Consider the following 21,259-nt stretch of genomic DNA (forward strand, 5'->3'; position numbering starts at 1 on the left):
TAAACAACAACGGTGACGATAACGTCACGCAGAAAATTCTTCGCCACGTCCCCACATTCTTTTACGAGCGCTGCCTACACTCCACACGAACAACGGAGATCTCCTAAAGAGAGTTTTGTTCCTGGTCTGTCTCTAAAAGCAGATACTAAGAGGGTTCAACAGCAGCTTTGAACGCTGCATCTTACTTGTGGCCTTTTCTTACTACGAGCTCTTCACGCTGCACAGCAGCTCCGCTCTTTTCTGAAGGACTCTGGTATTCCCAGCCTGTCTGATTGAATACACAAACCATCTGCATCCAGCTTCCAAAGCCTCATTCTTGAGAGCTGGACCTGGAAGCCCCCAAGTGATCAACGTTCACCATTTCACTAAGGAACCGCTCACACTCCCAAACTCAGACGTGTGTTAGAGTCCCCAGTGGCAGCAATGGAACTGCCATGAGAAATCTCGTATTTTCTGGCTCGTGCCACCAGATCTGCAGCAAACACGGGTGACAACGCAAGGCTGCTGAACATGGGCTGCTACTCAAAATCCCAACCTCCCTCCTCAGCTCCAACAGGGCGGGATGTTCTCGAGGTCTCGAAGCAGAACCATGTACAAATGGTGATTTGCTGGCATCACCCGTGGCTACGTTTGGAAGTCGCCCAGTTTGTAAAACCGATCTCTCCTGGAGCACTGTCCCAAAACAACCGGGACTCCTGTCACTATCGGAAATTCTAGATCGAACGAGGAACACCTGCTCTTTCATTTTTTGGCTTCTCTTCCCCTGGTACTAAAATAAAAATAAATCCAACTTGAAACCTTTGACATGAACTTTGAGACCAGCAGGTGGAAGTGAGGTGAAAGAGAAAACAGATGGTAACATCTGCAAAGAGCTCAATAAACAGATAAGTCAGCCTAGATATCTAATTACAAAATATCCAGACTAAAAAATAGAGAAAATGCAACCGGGCCACAGCTGCGCTGCTGTGCAGGATCAACACTCAATAAAGTGACAATTAGTTAAGGCTAGAGAAGTACCACGACTTACCCTCATGAGCAACAGTCCCCAAATTCCCGACTTCCCCAACAAACATCGTTTTAATAGGCCAGAAATTATTACATTTTCAAATTTTAATCCCATTGCTCCCTGCTTCCTTCTCTCTTAGGAGACAAGGTCACCCTGAAAAATCATCATCTGCTGTTTGCTGCGAGCATCAAAGGATCTTCCAGCAACATCTGGAAAGAGGATCCAGCGACTTTTGGTCTCTCCCAGACTGTTGACTCATTTAAGCCTCATCAAAATTCAGAAGCTAAGTCCATTTGCAAAAACACGATCATGATGCATGAGAGGATGGGGGGAAAAAATGCAGAACACAAACAGAACGGGGAAAAGAAAACACACAGGAAGGCTCAGAAAAAACACAGAAAAAAAAATATTGGACATCCAGAGAAAAGCTGGAGATGGATTTGAGGAAAAAAAAAAATGGAAACTGCAGTTTGTAACTTGCAATTAATTCAGAGATTTAAAATGTGGAATTTCTTCTTAATGCCCTTAACTGGGAGCAGAGAATGCAACTGGTCATGAAGTTCACAGAGGCTTATGTAAATACGCATGCAAATAAGTTGTTTTCTTTGAGTTTCTGGCCAGTTGCCTCCGCAGGAGGTATCTGAGACTTAAAACTTTGCCCGGCCAAGGATCAGGGTGCCATAAATAGATCCAGAAAAGGAAAACGACCCTTCCCGCGATGGGGCCTGTGAGTATCAAGAAGGCGAAGGTCAGCAGATGCGGGTCACTTACATTTCGGAAGGTGTACGCTGCTCCCGCGGGAGGCGATCGGAGCTACCTCAGGAGGCGGACGTTACAGGGGATGCAGCGGGTGGCACCGAACAGCTGCCCCACAGCTGGAGGGGAAGCCCAGAGCAACCCCGCGGGACGTGGGGAAGGGGGAAGCGACGGGGCTGCCCCACAGCGCTGGGGGGTTTAAACCCACCTGCCACGCGCACGAAGCCACCTCACAGCAGACACCGGTGCCCAGTGTCCACCTCAAACCATTAACATTTTAAAAAAGCAGCAAAACTTTCCCACTTCCCAAAAGAAACGGGAAAGCGACCGCGTGCAGGAGGCCTCACCCACCTCCCGTGCAGGTCCTGCCTGAAAACCAGAGGGAGGTTAGAGGAGGGAGGCGGAAATAATGTTTTAAATCAAGTCTAAGGAGGAAAACCTTTGAGTGGAGGATCCTTTTCAAGCAGAGGATGCTGTGACACTCGTATAAATGACCCCGTCCCGGTGTGCAGCGGGTGCAGGGCCGGTGGGACGGGCAGGCTGGCCCCCTGCCCAGGGAAAGCGGTGCTTTTCCTGCCATGTCCTGCCCTTTGGAAGCAGGTTTGCTATCGATCCTCGAGGGAGCTCTCCCAAAGCTCGCAAAGCCTCTTGCATTTAAACAAAGAATAAATACGGTGGCTTAACGTTACTTACCTCAGAGCGTGGTATTTGTTCTAAACGGAGATTAATGTCCCTGCAAAGGGAAGCGCTCGGGACAGGCTCTAAGGGACACACAACGGCCGTCGGGTTTGAGTTGGAAAAATTAAAAAGACCTTAAATGTGTGCCCATCTATCTTTCCTGCTACTTTTACTTTTGCCAGGGGCCAGGGTGAAGCATCAGATTAACTGCAATCACTCAGCTACAGAATCCGATCAAGCAAATCTGTCTAGATTTTCTGTAATTTAAAAAAAAACCTATTTAGGTAATTCCTTCTTTTATGTATGTAATGCAAACTGCTGTTTCTGTAGGATCTTCTGTACAGTCACAAATGCTGTGGTTGCATATTTTCCATTTACTGTCATAAAAATCTCTAACGTTAAGTTTTTTCAGTACCCTAAGAATCCACTTAAGTGAAACTATTTTTTCTTTTATTAGTCAGAGGGCTGACCCATTGAAAAATGTAAAGGATTAGCAGCATTTAAAAAAAACACAGGAGACTTAAAATAATGAATACAGGCCCCTGCATTCACAAAAAACCAGATATGCATATCCAGGAGGTGGGGAGACTTAAACTTAATTAACAATATTCACACCGAACAGGACGACACATACAGAACGTTACTCAGAATAAGAAACTCTTACTCACCGACCATGGCACTGACTTCTCCGGCCATGAGCAGCGGGACCGTGTTGTTGTACAGGTTCACGTCGATGATCCCTTTCCGAATCGTCTCTCCCACTTTCGCCCCCAGCAAGACCGAGCCGGTGGTTTCAAACACCGAAGCCAAGATGCAAGCCTGGCGCAGGGTGACCACGCCGGAGCCCACAGCCGTGCCGAAGGAGTTGGCAACGTCGTTCGCCCCCACCGAAAAGGCTAAAATAAAAGCTATGATGAAGCCCACGATGAGCATCCACAGGTACTCATCCATTGCCATCTTTCCCCGAACCGCGGACCGAGCGTCCCCTTTGCAAACAGTTAATAGTCAAGGCTGGAGGGCACCGTAACGGATTTGGAAAGCAGATTTCTTGTAAACAATGAGTTCTCTCTGGAAAGTGCTGGGTAGTGTTAGAATGTGAAGAAACTGCTAACTGCTGATTTTCAAACTACTATAAATACTGTTCATTTGGCTGCCGTCGGTCAGCAGTGAAACACATTCCATATTTTGCTCCCAAACCGGTACGACTGCGATGTTCTGTCCTGCAATACAAAGAGCAAACAAACAAAAAAGAATTTTTAATATTATTATTTTTTTAAAGGAGAATACTCAGCGGAGCCCATAACAATGCGTGTTTTCAGAAGTAAACAGATGATTTAAATCCACTAATGGGGGTCCTACCTCGGCATGTGACCGTTCTAACCATAAAGCAACTCAGAAAAGGTTCAAATGAGGTCACCTCTGCAGCAAGACGTTTCTTGCAATATCACTGGCCGGGAAAATCTTGTGAGCATTTCAAAAGGATTTAGAGAGGTTGGGCGTTTTGTGTTGAATCTACTGCGCAGTGTGATAAACCCTCTTTCTATTAACAGAAGGAGGATTCGATTCTTCTTGGCTCTTTGCACCCAGTGAATATAAGACCAGTAGAATATACAGACCGTATCATACAGCTGATGTATATCATCCACCCCCACTGCTCTCAGCAGACCTCTTACATTTTCTCAGCCACGGCCAGGGATGCGCTCCTTTGAAAAATGACTTTATCGATGCGCCTGTCTAGGAAACACCACTGAAAATGCTCCGAGGAGCATTAATATTCAGCTGTTGCTGTTACCTCTTCAGTCTCGTACAATCTACCACATCCCCAGTTTCAAGATCCCGTTTTATTTCTTTCAATCACCCCAACACAATGTAGGTCCTACGGGAGCAAGGAGAAAGGTCCCCAAAACCTCCGATATAATGGCAAAATTAAAAAATAAATGAGATTTTGTGTATTGCCAAGAAGCTGGATCCTTGAGAAAAACCAACAGCAGAATACCACACCTATACTTAAGTGATGTTTTCCTGGAAAACCCCATAGTTGCTGTCCAGGCTTGGTGCTTTCTCTAAATAAACCCACTCAGAACAGACGTCCCTTTCTGCCGGCTCCAAACCGGCTGAATGGTTGTGGCTCCAGGCTTTTCCAGACATGGAGCAGACATCAGTCCCCGAATGCCTTACACCCTAAAATAACATCTCGGGACATCTAAACAGCTAAAAACGTTTGCATTAGGATTTTCATCCTATGAGATTACGTGAGAAAATGAAGGACCAATGTGGTTTTGATGCTTGAAGTCTTGTTGCCTTTTGATAATTCAGGAGCGTTCAGCTCACTGAGTGCAAAGGGACTTGACAGAGATGGAAAAGGCCAACAAAATCTTAAAGAAACAATTAGAATGAGCACTCGTTTGCCTGCGAAGAAAGACGAACCTCTTGTTGAATTCATTTGCTAAAAGATTTCTATTATGCCTGCTAGATTTTCGCTAGGAGATGAAGCGCTGGACTAGGGTTCTCCCTTCATCCTGGTGATTCGTGATTTAATTCTTTGTCCTGCGTGGATTTACGCGGCACCTTCGCCAAGTCGGTCTCTGTGCCTCAGTTTCCCCTCCTGAAAATGGGCAAAATTGACTGAGCTCTGTGTTTGCACACAGACACTGTGATTATCAGAGCAAAGCAGATTCCGATTCCCAACAGAGATCTGCCCTCTCCAATCGACCAACCTACCAATTTACTGCCCATTTCTTGGATGAGAAAGTAGCCGGGGGGGGCTGGTTTTGGGATTGTGACATTTCCCCACCGCAGCCGAGTTCGTGGGACCAGGTTGGCCAAATCCCCGGCCACAGCGAGTCCCCGCGGCTTCCAAAATAAACCCCCGAGTCACAAGGCTGCCCTCGGTAGCCGCCCTGGGACGGGGGTGAAGACCTCCAGATGGTCCCAAAGAAATAAAGAGTTCGAGCGTGCGCTGCTAAACCTCCTCGTGAAGGCCAAAGAATTTCCCAGAGTTCGCTGGCAAAGGGCTGGGAAAGGCAGCTGTGTGATCTCCCTGCCCGAAACGGGACACGGCACCTTGGCAGGAAAGGTGTTTGGCTCCGGTCACGTTGTGCAAGGTGACGGTTCGAATCGGAGCTTCCTCCAAACCTCGGGGGCTCGACGTGACCTCCCCTGTTTGCACGGGGGGCAGAGCGCAGCGCAGGCAGGCCTGGTCTGCAACACGGGGAAAATCCAAACAAACACAGGAAAGGGACCAAACGCACAATTGAAAATTAACAAGTCGGCAGCATCGGAAAGGCTCTTACTACCCCCAGCCTTCAAGGGATGCTAAACATATACAGGAACGAAACGAAACAAACAAAAAAAGGCACATTACTGCTGTGAAAGTTTTCAGAAATGCCAAATATCCTCCAAAGTAGGCCAGTGACTAAATACAGACTAAACCTTGTAGCGTGCTTCTTTCTGGAGCCCAAAATACATCTGGCACGCTCAGACACGCGGAGCCGTGCTCCTCGTCACCTGATCCGACCCAAGAGCTCGCGGCGCTTCACGTCGTCCTGGGACAAAAAAGAAACCGGGGAAGAACACGCAGCAGGGAACGGCAGATCTGCTGTCCGCTCGACAGCTGGAGCCGCAGCCCGCTCCTCTCCTCCGCTCGCCCGTGTGTCATCGCTGCGCCCCAGGGTTTGCCGAACGCCATTGAGCCCAACCCGCCCGGGACCCGCAGCTGGAAAACTTCACCTGGATATGACTCGCGTGCTCCGTGGCTTTGGGGAACTCTTCTGGAAGCAGCGGGGCTGCGAACTCACCCGCGGGCAGCGGCGTTTTCGAGGGGCCGCGTTGGTGCCGGGGGCGGCAGGACCTGGAGCGGGGCACACGGAGCTTCGAGCTGTGAGAAGCTGATGCTGCGTTAAGGCAAGGTTTCTAGCCGATATAGTCACGATCCGTAACTAGAGAACTGCACTTCAGACGTTCAAGTTGAAGCTTTTAACTGTTTAAGTAGACTCAGGAACTTACGCAACTTGCACCGTGGTGAGAAAAATCTGATTTTTTGGCAATGCCGAGCACGTCCCTCTGCCCCGCTGGCAGATGATCCAGACACCCCCCTCGGACTTGGTTTTGTTGCTGGCTAAACATCTTGTTATAACTCTGTCAACACGAAGTGCTCCTTCTTCCCCAAGGGAGAGATTAAAAAAATACAACGAGGTGAGGAAGCACCTTGATTCATGCAGAATGACAAGTGAACCCTCGGGAAACAGCCAGGATCCCCTGGCAGCCACGAGATCATTTTAGGACATGGTTTGATACAGACATTTACAAAGACAGCTCTTCTGGAAACTACTCGCAGTCTACTTCTAAGCCTAGAGAAGTTTCTAGTGAAAAATTAATACGAAATTTGAAAACCAGAGTTGCCAGCTGTTGCTGGTGTTTTGGTTATTTGGTTTGTTTGGTTGCTTCCTTCTTTTTGTTTTGTTTTGTTTTCACCTCCCCAAACAAATTGCTGCTGAAGGGAACACAGAAACATCTGACGACAGGGCCGAGCGGTTAAATAAAAGCTCAGGACGAAGTTCAAAGTCTAGGGCAGCAATGGGAGTGCATTACCCACCAGCAACCCGACCGCCTGGCACGAAAGGGAACAAACAGAGACCCCGTCAACGGCCCTTTCGTCTTCCCTTGGCTGAAAATTAGGGAAGAATCTACTGCACTCATGTGAAACATTGAAAGGTGATTAAACTATCCCATACGCAGCTCATCCTGTGTAATAAATCTGCCCACATGCAGCTGAAAAACTTTCTCCCGCTGAGGACGGGGCAGAGACTGAGCGAGGCGCCGGGTTTAAATGCGCCGCTGTTGTTGCCCAAGCACGAGCAAAACTCACAAGCCAGCAGCTCGTGTAGCGTTTCTCAAGGTAACTCTGACAAATATTCCGGTTTGCGTTCTGACAAGACACGGGGGGAGGACGGTTTCTTCTTCCCCGCAGACGTTTCATGACGGACACTTGGATTTAATTTGCGCCGACAGGCAGGTTCACTTCTATTTACCAGCAAAGTCTGTCTAAAACGCTTCCCCGCCAGCCGCTCCTAGGAGCTTATTCCGTATCTCTAATTTCTGTCTGTGGTCCTTCATTTAAAACCAACCTGTTGGGCTTCCCACCTACGTATATAAACTCTTTAATGGATCTGGCACAGAAACCAAACCTGATTTATAACCGAAGCTGCTCACGTTGTTCACATCAATAGTCCTTATCGTTTCCAGTTCGTGCTTGGGCCACACGGCTGGTAAAAATCTCTATTTTAAAGCACTAATACCACACTCAGAGCAGGAAAGGTGGTTTTAATTTGCGTGGTTCGGGACTAAGGACATCCCTATATGGCTCTAAATTACACACACAGGGCTTGTCACAAGGCCAAGCGTGATGCAAGTTTAATGCTCTGGGACACAAAAAGCGCCCTCGATTTACTTTAAAAAAATAAACTACTGCATCTGCAGCTGGTTTTTGTATCAATCGGTTCCTGTCCGAACACGGTCACGATATGTTTAAGTGTATTCCACGCTACTATACTCAATAAGGACGCAAGGCTGGACCGACAGCTTTGCAAGGACTGGCACCCAGCTTAACGCTGCAGAGGGACTGTCACTGTCACCTCCCAAACTGCCAGGGGATGCTGCTTTTCCTTAGCCCCTATCGACCTCTGTTCTCATCGCTGACAGGTCAAAAAAACACATCTAAAATAGTTACCGTGAGATTCTGTCGCTGGAAACATGCCCTAAAAACACAGGCAGCAGTCGAGTTTAAACAGCGGCTCTGCAACCCAGGAAAGACATGTAAAGTATCAGCAAGTCCTTGTTGTTCATTTGCCGATAAATGACTTATTCTCTAACTAAAGTACAACTCGATCCTTCAGTGGCCGAACAAAGTCTTTTTATGATTCGACACTACAGATTTTTGAGAGCCATTCAGAGAAAACGAGTGTTCGCAGTTACGGAAAACACATTTCATCAAAGAAAACCACGCACAGAAATCTTGAAAACTCACCCAGTATTCAAAAGTCGTTTCAAGAGAGAAAAAGGAGCTGAGTTCTTCCAGCGACTTGCCCTGTGCTGATGGTAAATAAAGGCTGAAGTCTAAAATAGACATGCTATGGTGGGGCGCAGCCTCATCTGGGCATGCAAACCTCCCCGGGGAGGGGGTTATACCTGACACGGGGGGACGGTCACCCCGGGTGGGACGAGCGGGGCACCGGACGAGCCCCGGGAGCATGGACGCGAGCCTGGAGTCTTTATTCCAGTAGCTGAAAATCTGCCTCCTCTTAAGCAGAGAATTCTGCCGGGGGTGGGCACTGATAAAACACAACACTGCGTCACGGCTGCACGGCCCCGCAAACCAATCCAAGGCAGCGCGTATTAAAAGCAACAAACCCTTCCTCTCTTTTTTCTCCTTTTTTTTTTTTTTTTTTTCCCCCCTCCCTCCAAGCACGGGCACAGACAAGAAAGGAAATCTCATTTTCAGAGTGCCGGCTGGGCGTTTTTGGTGCCATCAGGTAACCTCTGGGGAGCCCCGCGTGTTTTATTTGCAATCACTTTTAATTCAAACGCACACGCCAGCCGGGTACACACATGGGACCTGGGAAGGACGGTGCTTTCCCCGCGTCAGCAGAGGTCTCGCAGGCTGCAGAAAATTCAAGATGTGCGGGAGTTTTGCCTGGATCGATGCCTAGACAAGCAACTTGGCTTTCAGCGGTTCAGCCCGAACTGCCCACATCCAAATTCCTTCAGCTGCTTTTAAGTGGGAAACATTTTTGTGTGTACGTTAAGGCAAAAATAATGCTTGCCTAAAAGGACCTGGCTTGGCCTTCTATAAGGTATTTGCTTTAATATTATATAATGCAATTGACCCATCTTATTTGGCAAAAATCAAAACTGCGCTGTCACGGTTTGAAAACTGACAGACACGAGTTTACTTAAACAGGTTTCTAGTTTATAAATAAATCATGTTTTAAATTTAACTTATAGGTTTTGGTCCGTTCTGAGTCACTCAAAGCCATGGCATCATATTCCAACATAATAAGCTTAAGTCCGTCCTGAACATTTGAGAAAAATCAAATCATCGGTTTAGATCTGCAAACGCAGACTCGGAAACATAATTCTTATCTCATCTATGTTTTTTTCCAAGTTTGAATAAAGGATATTTCCTAACAAGGAGGCAAACGTTTTCTAAATTGGTTAAATTTGGCTGCAGATCATGTTCAGGGATAATATGATAAATCTGAAAAGTGGTTTATATTTCTGAAGAAAAGTCACATGAATTAGTGAACCTACATCATCTCCTACAAAGAATCAGGGCAAAATTCCAGCTAGAAATCTGCAATGCAGAAATGTCATGAAAAATCCCCATTAAAAAAGAATGAGAAGTATTAGGCCACGATCCTTTATCGGAAACGCTGCCTCTTTATTTAAGGTTAATACCCAAGTGCTCTTAAGCTTGCACTACAGCCCCTGACTTTGTGCAAAGCTGCATCTCTTAAGCCTGGTCTGAGCATCTTTCCTTTGAGTCCTGCAACAGGCAAACAGGCTTCCCGGGATCAGAAAAGACAGGTCGATACTTTTACACCGGTTTTCCCATCTGTACAAAAGCGCCGTATTTTAACAAGAAAAACGTTAATATTTTCCTGCAGATCTAAACACATCTTAATAGTTTGGCGGTTTTTTACAAGTAGAGTCAATCAATCCAAGTAAGAGCGATCATAACTGTAAACATGAAGTCAGCCTGTATTTATAGGTCTGAATTCCAAGGTTTTAAGGCAGTGAATAAACAAACACAGGAACTTTCTTGGAGCACTTATTTAACTTTATAAAGTTAAATAAAAAAAAAAAGAATGCAAAATATTATTTCATGTTCTGTTTATAGCTGATAAGTTGTTGATGTCTGGCTTGGTAAAGCTTGAATGCAAACAGTCCAATTAAGCGCTAAACCCACCCCAGTTTTCGTTAAAAGACGGGCTTAAGAGTGACCACCACCGGCATGCCGACACAGGTAAAAGGGCTGTGGAAAGGACACGTTAGCTGGGAATATCTCGCGTTCCAAAGGCAGGAGTTGCCAGCCCGACCTGTGGGAACCCTGTGGGACCCAGGAGAACAAACTGGAACCATCGGATCCCACTGGAACCAAACTGGATCCCACAAGCCGGCCCGGCCACAGTGGCCGTTTCTTGTTGAGCTGAACTGCAGAGCTCGGCCGAGCCGGGAAGCAGAGGCTGTAATAAACAGCGCAGGAAAAAAGAAAAGGAAATATCTTCAAAGTTTTCGTTCTGCTAAATCAGCACTGCGGACCTCAGGCAAGGGAAAATCCAAGCCAAGATAGGTTGACCACTAAAACAAAGCTACAATTTGGGATACCACTAAAGAAGAGGGCAAAGGAAAATTTATACGACCACAAAATACACGGTGAGGATTGGCTTTTGGCAATGGCAGCATCACTTCGGTTCCCATCAAACCAAATACTTGTAGAAATGATAAATACTATATATTACAATCTCGATCAGATATCATCATTGTTTTTTCAATTGTAATTTATTCTGGGAAGTGCACAGTTGAGAGATCCCTGTTTGATTCAGCAAACCCACACTAGGCAGATTTACATTCTGGTTTAAATGCTGATTTAAACAATTAATTTTAAACCCCTTTTGTTTTGCATTTCTGAATCACTGATTTTCTGAAAGATGCCCAAGTCCTTGCTTACCAGCAACCACTAAAACAAGGTCAATTTGCAACTTAATGTAACTTCCATATCAAATGTAACCATCCTTTTTGCCATTCAGATGGGAAGGCTACATAATTAAGCAATTATAGGTATTTTAAAATACATACATTTTAGTAGAAAATAATAGGGCGTGATTGTCATTTTCTAACGTGAAAACCTGCAAGAATTGGAACCTGAATACCTGTAAACTGCATTGGGTCAGCACGGGAAATACAATAAAAACATCTGAAAGCCGCAGAACATTGTTCCAGTTGAGTTGTGCCAATGGAAATAAGGTTCCTGAGCAGCAACCGGAGCTTTCGGGCTTCCACGTACCTGCTGGTGCTCTGAAATTTGGAGCCGCCAGCAGCTGGAACTGGGGACTTTTCTGCTTCTCTTACCAGTATTCGTGTCCCTGACCCTGCCTGGGAACCCTTCATCTTCAAACCAAGAAAAGAAAATGAATGAGGAGGAATGAAAACGGGTGGCAGGTGACTGCACAGCTATTTCATAGCGTCTCAAAGAAATCCAGCTCTTGCAAACCCCTCATTTCTGGTTTTCACGCTGTGGACACCACATGCCGATCATTACCTGGAAAACAGCCCTGAGATCCTCAAGGCTGACGGAGATTTAACACAGCTCTACCCAACGCAGAACCATTTCTGCGTGCTCCGGTAGCTCCATTGTGTCTAAAAAACACCAACAAAACACTGAATATCTGCTCTGCAGACAGCTACAAACAGAGTAAGTTGCAAACACCCAGCCCCGATCAACAAAAGCACGTCTGCTTTTGCATATTGGGTAGCAAGCTCCAACATACTCCATCATCTATTGGGACAACCTCGGAACAGAAAGACACGCAGCCGTGGTTCACGGTAAGGAAAACCATCTCAGGGGCTCTCTGGAAAGTCTAACATGGTAGACACAAAAATTAAGAAGCCACTTGACATTCGGGGATGGAGCGACTCCTCTGCTCTGAGGAAGCAAACCGTCTGGATGGGCTTTCCTGATACCCCTGGACAACGTCACGCTGTCACCCAAACCTCTTCGTCCCGGGTTCTCCAAGAGGACATCCCACCCACCTCCTGAGGGTGGAGGTGAGCTGGGCGCCGTGTCACAGCGCGGGACTCTGCTGGAGATCAGCGTGCCCATGGAGCGAGCTCTGGGAACGCCACGAGGAGGAACCCGCAGCTGGAACGTGCGGAGGGCGACCCGGGCGGCGTGTGGCCGGGGACAGCCGGGCTGGCTCCCAGCCCTGCCACAGCACAGCCACCCCGAGCCAGAGCACTTCAAAGGCGGCAACCCCTTCTGAAGGAGCAGGGCTCTGGCCGAGGCTCTGGCCAAGGCTGAGTCAAGCGCTGGCCCAGTTAATGCCAGGAACCGGACTGGTGTTGCCCACGACCCCGGCTGATTCATCAGAGGCTGAGCCTACTGTGTCCATCCTGCCCAAGAAAACGGGGGAACTGCTGCTTTGAGCTTCCCTGAGCTTAATCCATCATCACCCCAAGCCTGAAGAAGAGCAAGCAACACAGGCAAAGCATTTCTAAAAACCCTGGCTACTGCTGACAACTCAGCATCATCCTGAATTATTAATGGACTTATTGCTGCCTTCACACAAAACACACAAACTGTCCCGAGACTCTCCCGTGGCAAGCCAAAAATGCGCCTCTGCACATTCGGAGGTTTATGCAAAGATCCCCTCGGTAAACAGCCAGAGCGCGGTGGCCAACAGCCAACAATGTGAATTTTTCAGATAAAGGCAACCTGACACCTCAAGCCCCAGATCGCTGCTGTTTCCACGTTGGCTCGGGTTTCAGAGAACAACCGCTGTGAGGCCAGGAGAACGCGCTGGGGCTCCCCGAGCCCAACGACCCTCTCCCTTCAAAGGGAGCCAGTGTGGAGGAGCGGCTACCAACACGCCAAACCACGCTGGCCGGCTCTCAACAACCTCCAAAATCCGTGTGGCCAGCAGGATGGAATCATACAATAATTTAGGTTGGAAGGGCCCTTCCCAGCCCCCCCAGTGCCCCCCTGCCACGAGCAGGGACATCTGCACCAGCTCAGGTTGCTCAGAGCCCCGTCCAGCCTGGCCTGGGGTGTCTCCAGGGATGGTTCAGCCACCACCTCTCTGGCCAACCTGGGCCCGGCTCTCACCGCCCTCCGTGGAAAAGCTGGAGCAGAGCTGAAGAGAGCGAGCCGAGCGCCAGAGGGGGAAAGGACCAGGGGTACACCAGAGAGAGGAAGGACGATGACACTTGGAGGTGCCGACTGGGGTTATGGGAGTTAGTGGAAGTAGATGATTGAGGTCAACGCATTGTGGCAATGGAAATTCTGCTTTTTTTCTACAAGCATTGCCATAACAAAGTTATAAAGGTGGAAACAGCAATGAAAGCTGTGACCTTGGCTTTGTTTCATAGGAACAGGAGCCAAATACGACACCAGGAGGCTGGTGACCATGCCCAATACTGTCTGGAGACCACGCACAGAATGGCACCTGCCCGCTGAGCGGCCTGTTTTCCCCCAAAACCCAACAGCTGCTGATCCCTGTTCTTCAGAGCCCATGTAATGGTCCACATGTATCTCCTGTAGCCTTCACTGCCAGACACGAGGAGCACGACGGTGAAGCGAGAACCTTGAGTTCCACCTACCAGGCAGAGTTAACGTGCCGGTTGCTTCACCACAACATCATAGAATCATTTTGGTTGGAAAAGACCCTCAAGATCAGAGTCCAACCCTGGCACTAAGCCATGTCCCTGAGAACCTCATCTCCACGTCATTTAAACACCAACCATGTGCCTAAGAACCTCATCTACGCATCTTTTAAACACCTCCAGGGATGCTGCCGGAGCAAAAACGTGGCCGATAAACTCGTCACGTTGGCCGGGAATTAAATCATCACCAACACAACACGCCAAAGAATGTCCCAGAGTTGGGTACGTGGCTCAACGAACACCTCCAAGAGGACTTAATGAAGGCACATGGTCCTGGGAAGCAGGTCAAGAAGAGCTAAGCTTTACCTTCTACAAAACAAAACGTTGGTCTCCACTTCAACGCTTCATCCTGTGCGAGAATCAGCGCTGAAAATCATCGGAAAGGCCAACCTACAAACCAGCTTAATATAGCGGCTTGGTCTGGGGTCGTGTTATCAAGAAGTCTCTCCCTTGGACGAGTTGCTGCTCACGGAGAGATGGCTCCTGCATTTATCTGGGCTTTTTCCAGCCCGGGAGCAAACCCTGGTAACTAGTGCTGGTCCAGCGCCTATGTCCAGTCTTCCTAAAGGTACGGGCAGGATAACGGGACACACGTTGCCTCCCTTAAAAAAATTAAATACAGATTTAAAATAAATAAATATTTTTTAAAAAATTAAATACAACGAAGCCTGTGGCAGCCAGGTATGACGACCACAGCACGCGAAGAGTCCCGTGGAGCGTGGAGATGTGTGTGGAGCACATTCCTGCAAGATCTGGAAGGGAGCGCAGTCTGCGTTTGTGGGACTGATAACAACTACAGCCACTCGCTGGTATCCTTACAGCAAATGAGCAAGGGGGGGCATCACGTAAAGAACACTGAATACCCAGGGGAAAAAAGTATGTAAAATATATATATTTTTTAAAGAAGTAAACAAGGAATCTATAATTAATAAACAACTGGTTGTTTCTGGTCACTGAGACCTTCAGAAGTCACAGAAGCTGTTTCCGCTTTTATCTCTTCTACACATAAATAGGGAAAATTAATTATGCCATTTTTTCAACTGCCAATCAGTTCCTGAGCCTCGAATTAGCCAGATATTGAACAAAATCCAACAAATACAATGATGTGAAGAAAACAGTTGCTCTGAAACGCTGGAGTACATTACTCCCAAAATGGGCTTAATATTTCAATCAACACTGTCTCCAAGCATTTAACCGATTATATTCTGCAATTATTATTTTTTTTGAACTTCAGCAGACACAAACTCCCTTCATTTAATACAAGTAACTAAACAGATTGCAATAAATTTGGGCTATATTACATGTTTGTTTCTTTAAATCTGAAGTACCAGGGGTTTAAAAGAAACATAATCCTTTCCAGCTTTAAGAAGTTCTCAACCAAGAAAAACTTATTTTCCATTCTCCAAGGTAATCCATAATTTAGACTGCATTGTTCACTGACGTACATTCAATTCTGGGATACGGTGGTGTCACTCACTGAACATGAAACTCACGTGTGCAGAAGACCATTCTGTACCTACTTTGAAACACAATTGGCAGTTACCACCAAATATATTTAAAATATGAAAAAAAATTACTAACTGACCCACGGGCTACTCTACTAGTTGTGGGATTTGATTGAGCCTGGGATCCTCCAGGGTTTATTCATAAAAAATAAAGAGAATGTAGCTGCATGAAGTCCCGGGCACAGTTCTCCATCCAGGAGAACATGCGGAGACCCCGCACCGAAAATGCCTCACGGTGGATCTAAAGAAGGCAAAGACCACGAGAGGAGCAACATGGGGCGAGTGCAGGGGCAGGGGTAACACGAAGACAACAGAAATGTGCAGATTGACTTATGCCAGTCAACAACAGGAACTAAAGTTTATTGATTTCAGTTTCAGCAACTAAAAATCCATGAAAACATTTTCATATCATACAGACAACACTGTCCCATATTAATTTTTCTGTCAAGTAATAATGTAGGCTAGGATTTTCTCAGTCATCACGATTTACTTATCGATTAATACAATAATACCTATTTTAAAATATAAATATTACTAAGTGCAAATAGGTTTTGTACCCAATTGTAACTTAGCTGCTCATTTATATGGCAAGATCTAAGTAAAGCAATGGAAAAAATATAACTGTCAGCTACAAAAATAGCTGCACACATTCTCAGCCACTGTCTCTCAACTGTTCCCTTTATATCCACTGTAAAATTATTTCCAACACACTAATCACGTCCATTCAGAAGAAACTAAAATTATATGATTTCCAACTATTTTCATTAGAAAAAACAGTCCTTTAACAACTGCTTTTACTCTTCCGTCTAATTATATACTCTTAAAGGCCAAATATTCAGTCAGTATGCAAAAATAACCATGGCCTTTTATTAAGGCTGAAATACCAGATAAGAGTTTGTAAGAAAAATAGAGATGTTCTTTGCCTCTACCAGCAACACTGTCCAATACAGGAAATTACCATTAATTTCAAAATTTTGTATACACGCACATCAATGTCTTAGTACCTCCATAACAGAGACTTAGAAGAAGTCAGTCTGTTCACAGGACGGTAACGTGCTGGACCGTGGGCATGGCCGGGATTTCCTTGGAGATACTTCACGTAACAGCCGAGACGTTAAAAAACCCCCTACATTTCTAAAAAGCTCTCCCCTAACTCAAATCTAAGCAATCTGAACTTAAAACCCTACAGCCCTTACCCATCTGGAATGTTTTTGTGACCAACGGTCAAATAAAAAAAGACTGAACCGATTAATATTTGATGATGACGTCTGTCTAAGAACAGCGCAAGAAGAATACATTATAAGGTTACTCAAATTAGAGCGCTAACGCTATTTTTTTCTTTTACCTATATACCTGTCACACTTTCTATGCAAAGGCTGCTTATACTAAATGCAAGCAAACCCCTTGATTTCCTGTTTCGTAACGATCATCATCTGGTCTTCCCCATACTCAATGTACATTTCTACAAAAACCCAAAATTGATTTCGAGTACAAAGCAGCAGCTTTCTGATCCACAAATGAAAACTACGGCAATGTTCTGCTCTTCCTAAAACACGCTTGAAGCTGTGATTATATTAAAGACACAGATGTGAGGGGATTTTTCAGCTTCCAAACAGATACGTGAACAAGGTATTACGATCCAGGGGCCGCAGGTAAATGAACAAGCAAGTAAACTACGTGATGTTTGCGCAGCGTCCTCCCAAATCCTGCAATCCCTTCTAGCAAGTCTGGGTCTACATCTCCCTCTTCTTTACTCATGTTCTTCTTGCATGGCTTGGCCTCAGAAACTTTTCCATGCCTGTAACGGAAACTTGAGCCAACTTCTTAAATGTCTGATTTCTTCATCTCCTCTCATCATCCACTTCTGCTCCTGAGAAGCTCCTCATCATGACACCTGTATCTCAAGAAGCAAAACAGGAAACATCACAGGGATGAAGCAAGGAAAGATGAATAATAATATGCCTCTGCATCTTTAATAAAATCCCAACTTCCACTCAAGTTCCTTTTAGGAAATAAAAGAGTTCCTCTCACAAAAGCCAACTTTTGCCACGCTAGGTACGTAAACATCTCCTGCCAGAGCTGGGGGAACCAACGAGATCTCCCCATCTGCGCCTCCGTTCCTGACACGAGCAGCAGGAGAAATCCTGTTGGATCTCTACCCGCCGTGGAAAACAGCGCCGGGTGCCAAGCCCGCAGCACCGGCCTGGGCAGCCAGCTCGACGGAAAAGAAACCGCTGACCCGCTGCCGAGCACAATGCGAGTTGTCTCTCCCCGGGACCCCACTGTCCAAGTCCGCAGAGCTCCAGCCCACAACGGAGATGAAAAAACCAAGGTCTAAGCCTCTGCTCTGCTTCCCCCACTGCTCCTCTAGCCACACAACTTCCACCAGTTTGCATTTTTACACACTTATCCTCTACCGGAGGAAGCGCTTCCTCTGCATTTATAGCAATTTAACTACAAGGTGACAAAGGCCTGAAGTATTTTCAGCGCGTCTTTGTCCACAAAATCGTGTAATAAAGTTTTGGCTTGGGGCGGAGGGGACTGGCCTGTCTGTTTCTGCCATCCAAAACCTGGGATCAAGCAGGCCCAAAGCCAACGGCGGCAAGAAGGCAGAGGGATGACTCATCTGCACGACGGAGACGCAGCCATCTCGCGTCCAAACTGTTTGCCTGCCTCACCATTTTGCCCGGATGCTGAACAAGAAGGTGCAGGAGAAACGATCTCTGGAGCCTCCAGAGCCGTGGAGCCTTCAGGGCAGACGAGCAGGCACCAAACCTGCCCAGTCCGCAGTGAGACGGAAGCATCAAAGCCATTTTCTCTCTCTCTGTCAGGGTTAAGGCCATCTTTAAATAAACATTAGCACCGAAATCCCTTCCTAGCAGAGGCGGAGCAGATCCTACTTCTTATCAGCTACTGCCTCAAGTTCTCAGAATTCCACCTCCCACCTGAAATCTTCCTTTCTTCTGCAAAAGTACTTGACAGCAGCGTGCTCAGAAAGACAAGCGGAGTCCTTCCTCAACTCCTCCTAGTGAAACGACGGTCGTTTCAGCTCTCTCATGCTAGAAACGAGGGGTAGATGTAGGAACAGGGTCCCGTTGGAGCAGAACCAGCCTTGGCTTTGATTCTTGCATATTGCAGCAGAGAAGATCACTAAGCCTTGGATGGTCAAGGCTAGAAACGCTCTGACAGCACTCAGGGTATTGCAGAAACAATAGCTGTTAAGTAACTGGACAGGAAAGAAATGTATTTGCTGTACGGGGATAGTGTATCAAAGAAAAATACCTATTTTCTCAATTCTGAAGAAGTCCTTACCCTCCAAAGTGCTTAGAAGGCAAACAGTCCTGAGAGCCTGTGCCTCACGGGTCACGCCTGCTGTCGAGAAACATGCCACTGCCCGCTCCGACCAGCAACCATCGCAGCTTGGAGAGCTCACAGAGCGCAAACGCCGAGGCAGCCACACATGTCCCGTCAGCAGGACACCCAGAGCACAGCCAGATAATCATCCCATTATTTTATACCACAGTGATCCTTAATCTTTTATCCTGACGATCACCCTGTACGAGAAACAGAAGCCACAATTTCACTGTTCCATAACAGCGATGTAATTCCGTATTCTCTCTGAGCATCACAAATTAACTGCAGACAAGTAATTCAATTTATTATTGACATCCTCGCTCGTTAATCAGATGTCTACACTCAGCATATGTGCAACACAGATTACAAAACATCCAGGCTGCTCACAGTTGCAAGCAGAAAGTGAACTGTACAAAAAGATGAATAATTGTCAAAAAGATCTGACGCTGGCTGTCACCTGAAACAACTGAGGAATCTTCAGTTTTCTTTTGAAGAGACAATTTACTGGCAGGCTGGTACTTCCAGCTTTGATCTTCATAGCAGCCAACACTGCAGAAGAATTTTGTAGCTCAGTAATAAAACACAGAAACCTCCTGGGCTCTTAACTCAATTATCGTATTTTGGCAAGGAAGCCTTCCCCTTATACCTTGGGGAAAAATCTTCAGATTAAACAGCACATGTTTTAAAGGCACATGGGCCTCAGTTATTTGGTGTAACTGTTCACGCACCTAACTGCTTTGAGAGAAAAAAATATTTCACAGCACCTTGCTTGGAAGAGTGATCTTTTTCCTTGTTTCCCAAGGAAACAAATGTTATGCAACCACACCAACTGTCCCGTACACAAAAATGTAAATTATAAGGCCAATTTCAATGAACGAAAGGGAAGATGTTTAAGGTACCGCAGTGCCACCAAAACTGAGAAAGCTGCAAGAAACTCTCGCTTTCTCTGATTCAGTGGCTCGCAGAGCTACTTTTTAATCTACAGAGCAATACAGCGACACCATATGTGCCCATCGCAGCTTCCATCTTTACGTGGGCTGCTGCTGACGCGTTAGCCAGCAGTTCTGGGGACTCCTTAAAAGCTCTTGGTCAACAGTTGTCATCTTTCTCCAAGGAGAAACTGCAAAAGCAGACACGCGCTGCGGTACGGGTGGCCTCAGGAAACCCTAAAAAGGGAAAAAAAGTGCTTCTCAATCCCTTTCCACAAGCTCCTGCCCAGGCAGGGAATGCCGAGCGCTGCCACGCCGGGTCAGATTGCTGGTTCGTCTCTTTGAGAATCTGCCTCCCATGATCGGGACCAGACACTTTGGGAGGTGGAACAGCTTGGGTAGCGAACAACGATATAATTCACCCAAAGGGAAATTCCTTCCTGACCTCATCAATTAGCATGAAGGTTTATATCCCTAATTTATTTTTAATCCTATTTACTGCAACTCTGGACATCGTCATTATATGTATAAACGTCCAGGTCTGCTTGGAATCTGACTAAACTTTTGGCCTCGGTAACATCACGTGGCGTAATTATGCCAGGTTTCAAATGCACTGATTTTCCATTTCATTTAAATATCCCTTTGTTCTTGCAGAATGGAAGCAGCACAGCTATTAACCACCTCGCTGCCCCTCCTGGGCTGCAGCCCGGCTCGCACCACGAGCTCCCATGCCATGCTGTTAGAGCAGGAACAAAATCCAAGGGATTTTAAGGCAACGATTCAGCAACTTCTATCAGTTAGCCTTGGTGTCCCCCCTGAAATTATGATAAATTCGGTTATAAAAGAAGAGACAAGAAGCATACTGTGCTGGGCTTTTCAAGATCACGCAGGAACCTCTCCCTCTGAGCTAAGAATTCCCATCTCCATGTCCAAATAAAGGACAACAGTGTCCAACCAAGCAAAACCGATCTCGTTTTGCTGCTGGCTGGTGTCGCAGCGAGCTGCAGGTTCCCCGGCGCAGTAACTTCAGCCTATGTTGTTGCTTATGGACGAGCTCGTGATGTACTGGTCGTGATTATCATGCGAAGTACTCACTAGAGCTGCAGTGCGATTAGTCACCGCCGCTCCTGCTCACACCCCTTGCAGGAGGCACCAAGGTAGAAAGCCACACCTTCATTTTGGTGAAAAAAAAATTATAATAATGTATGCAAGCAGCAGGCAAAGAAGGGAGACTCTTAAATTAAACCTGAGGTTCTGGATCCTCTTGTCTCCCCAAAACAGTCCTCCTTTCAGAATCATGTGGGCTAAATTTTCTTCTCCCAGCTTCTAGAACTAAAAGTTCAGACCCCAGGATCTTAATGCCAGAGTCTTTAGGAGAGAAAGAGGAGGTCAGGCTGGTATCTCATGGGAAGATGTCATCTCACAGCATCCGTGAGGGACACCACGCAGCCATCACTGCTTTACCACAAGCCTTTTGATTACGGGCTTGGAACTGGTGAGTTACGGCAAGAGAACGCTTCTTTGCCTCAACCAAAAAGAAAATTACACCATTTCATCCCCCTTGAGAAAGATCTTCAAGAAGCAACCACTCG

General features: G+C 46.6%; 1 protein-coding gene across 14 annotated transcripts in view; it reads right to left on the minus strand.

Annotated features, from left to right (window-relative positions):
* The window catches only part of SLC20A2 (solute carrier family 20 member 2), a 48,801-nt gene that overhangs the window by 22,165 nt on the left and 5,377 nt on the right, over positions 1-21,259 (minus strand). The window contains exons 1-5 of one of the 14 annotated variants that reach the window (XM_065635003.1): positions 8,627-8,735; positions 8,466-8,525; positions 5,504-6,290; positions 4,868-5,045; positions 3,109-3,660 (exon numbers count right to left, since the gene is read on the minus strand). In XM_065635003.1, coding sequence (XP_065491075.1) covers positions 3,109-3,397 — 289 coding nt within the window. In that variant the 5' untranslated portion in view covers positions 3,398-3,660; positions 4,868-5,045; positions 5,504-6,290; positions 8,466-8,525; positions 8,627-8,735. The other 13 variants (XM_065634998.1, XM_065635001.1, XM_065635002.1 and 10 more) reach the window with 13 other exon arrangements.

This window comes from Caloenas nicobarica, chromosome 4 (genome assembly GCF_036013445.1).
Source record: "Caloenas nicobarica isolate bCalNic1 chromosome 4, bCalNic1.hap1, whole genome shotgun sequence".
Taxonomy (NCBI): domain Eukaryota; kingdom Metazoa; phylum Chordata; class Aves; order Columbiformes; family Columbidae; genus Caloenas; species Caloenas nicobarica.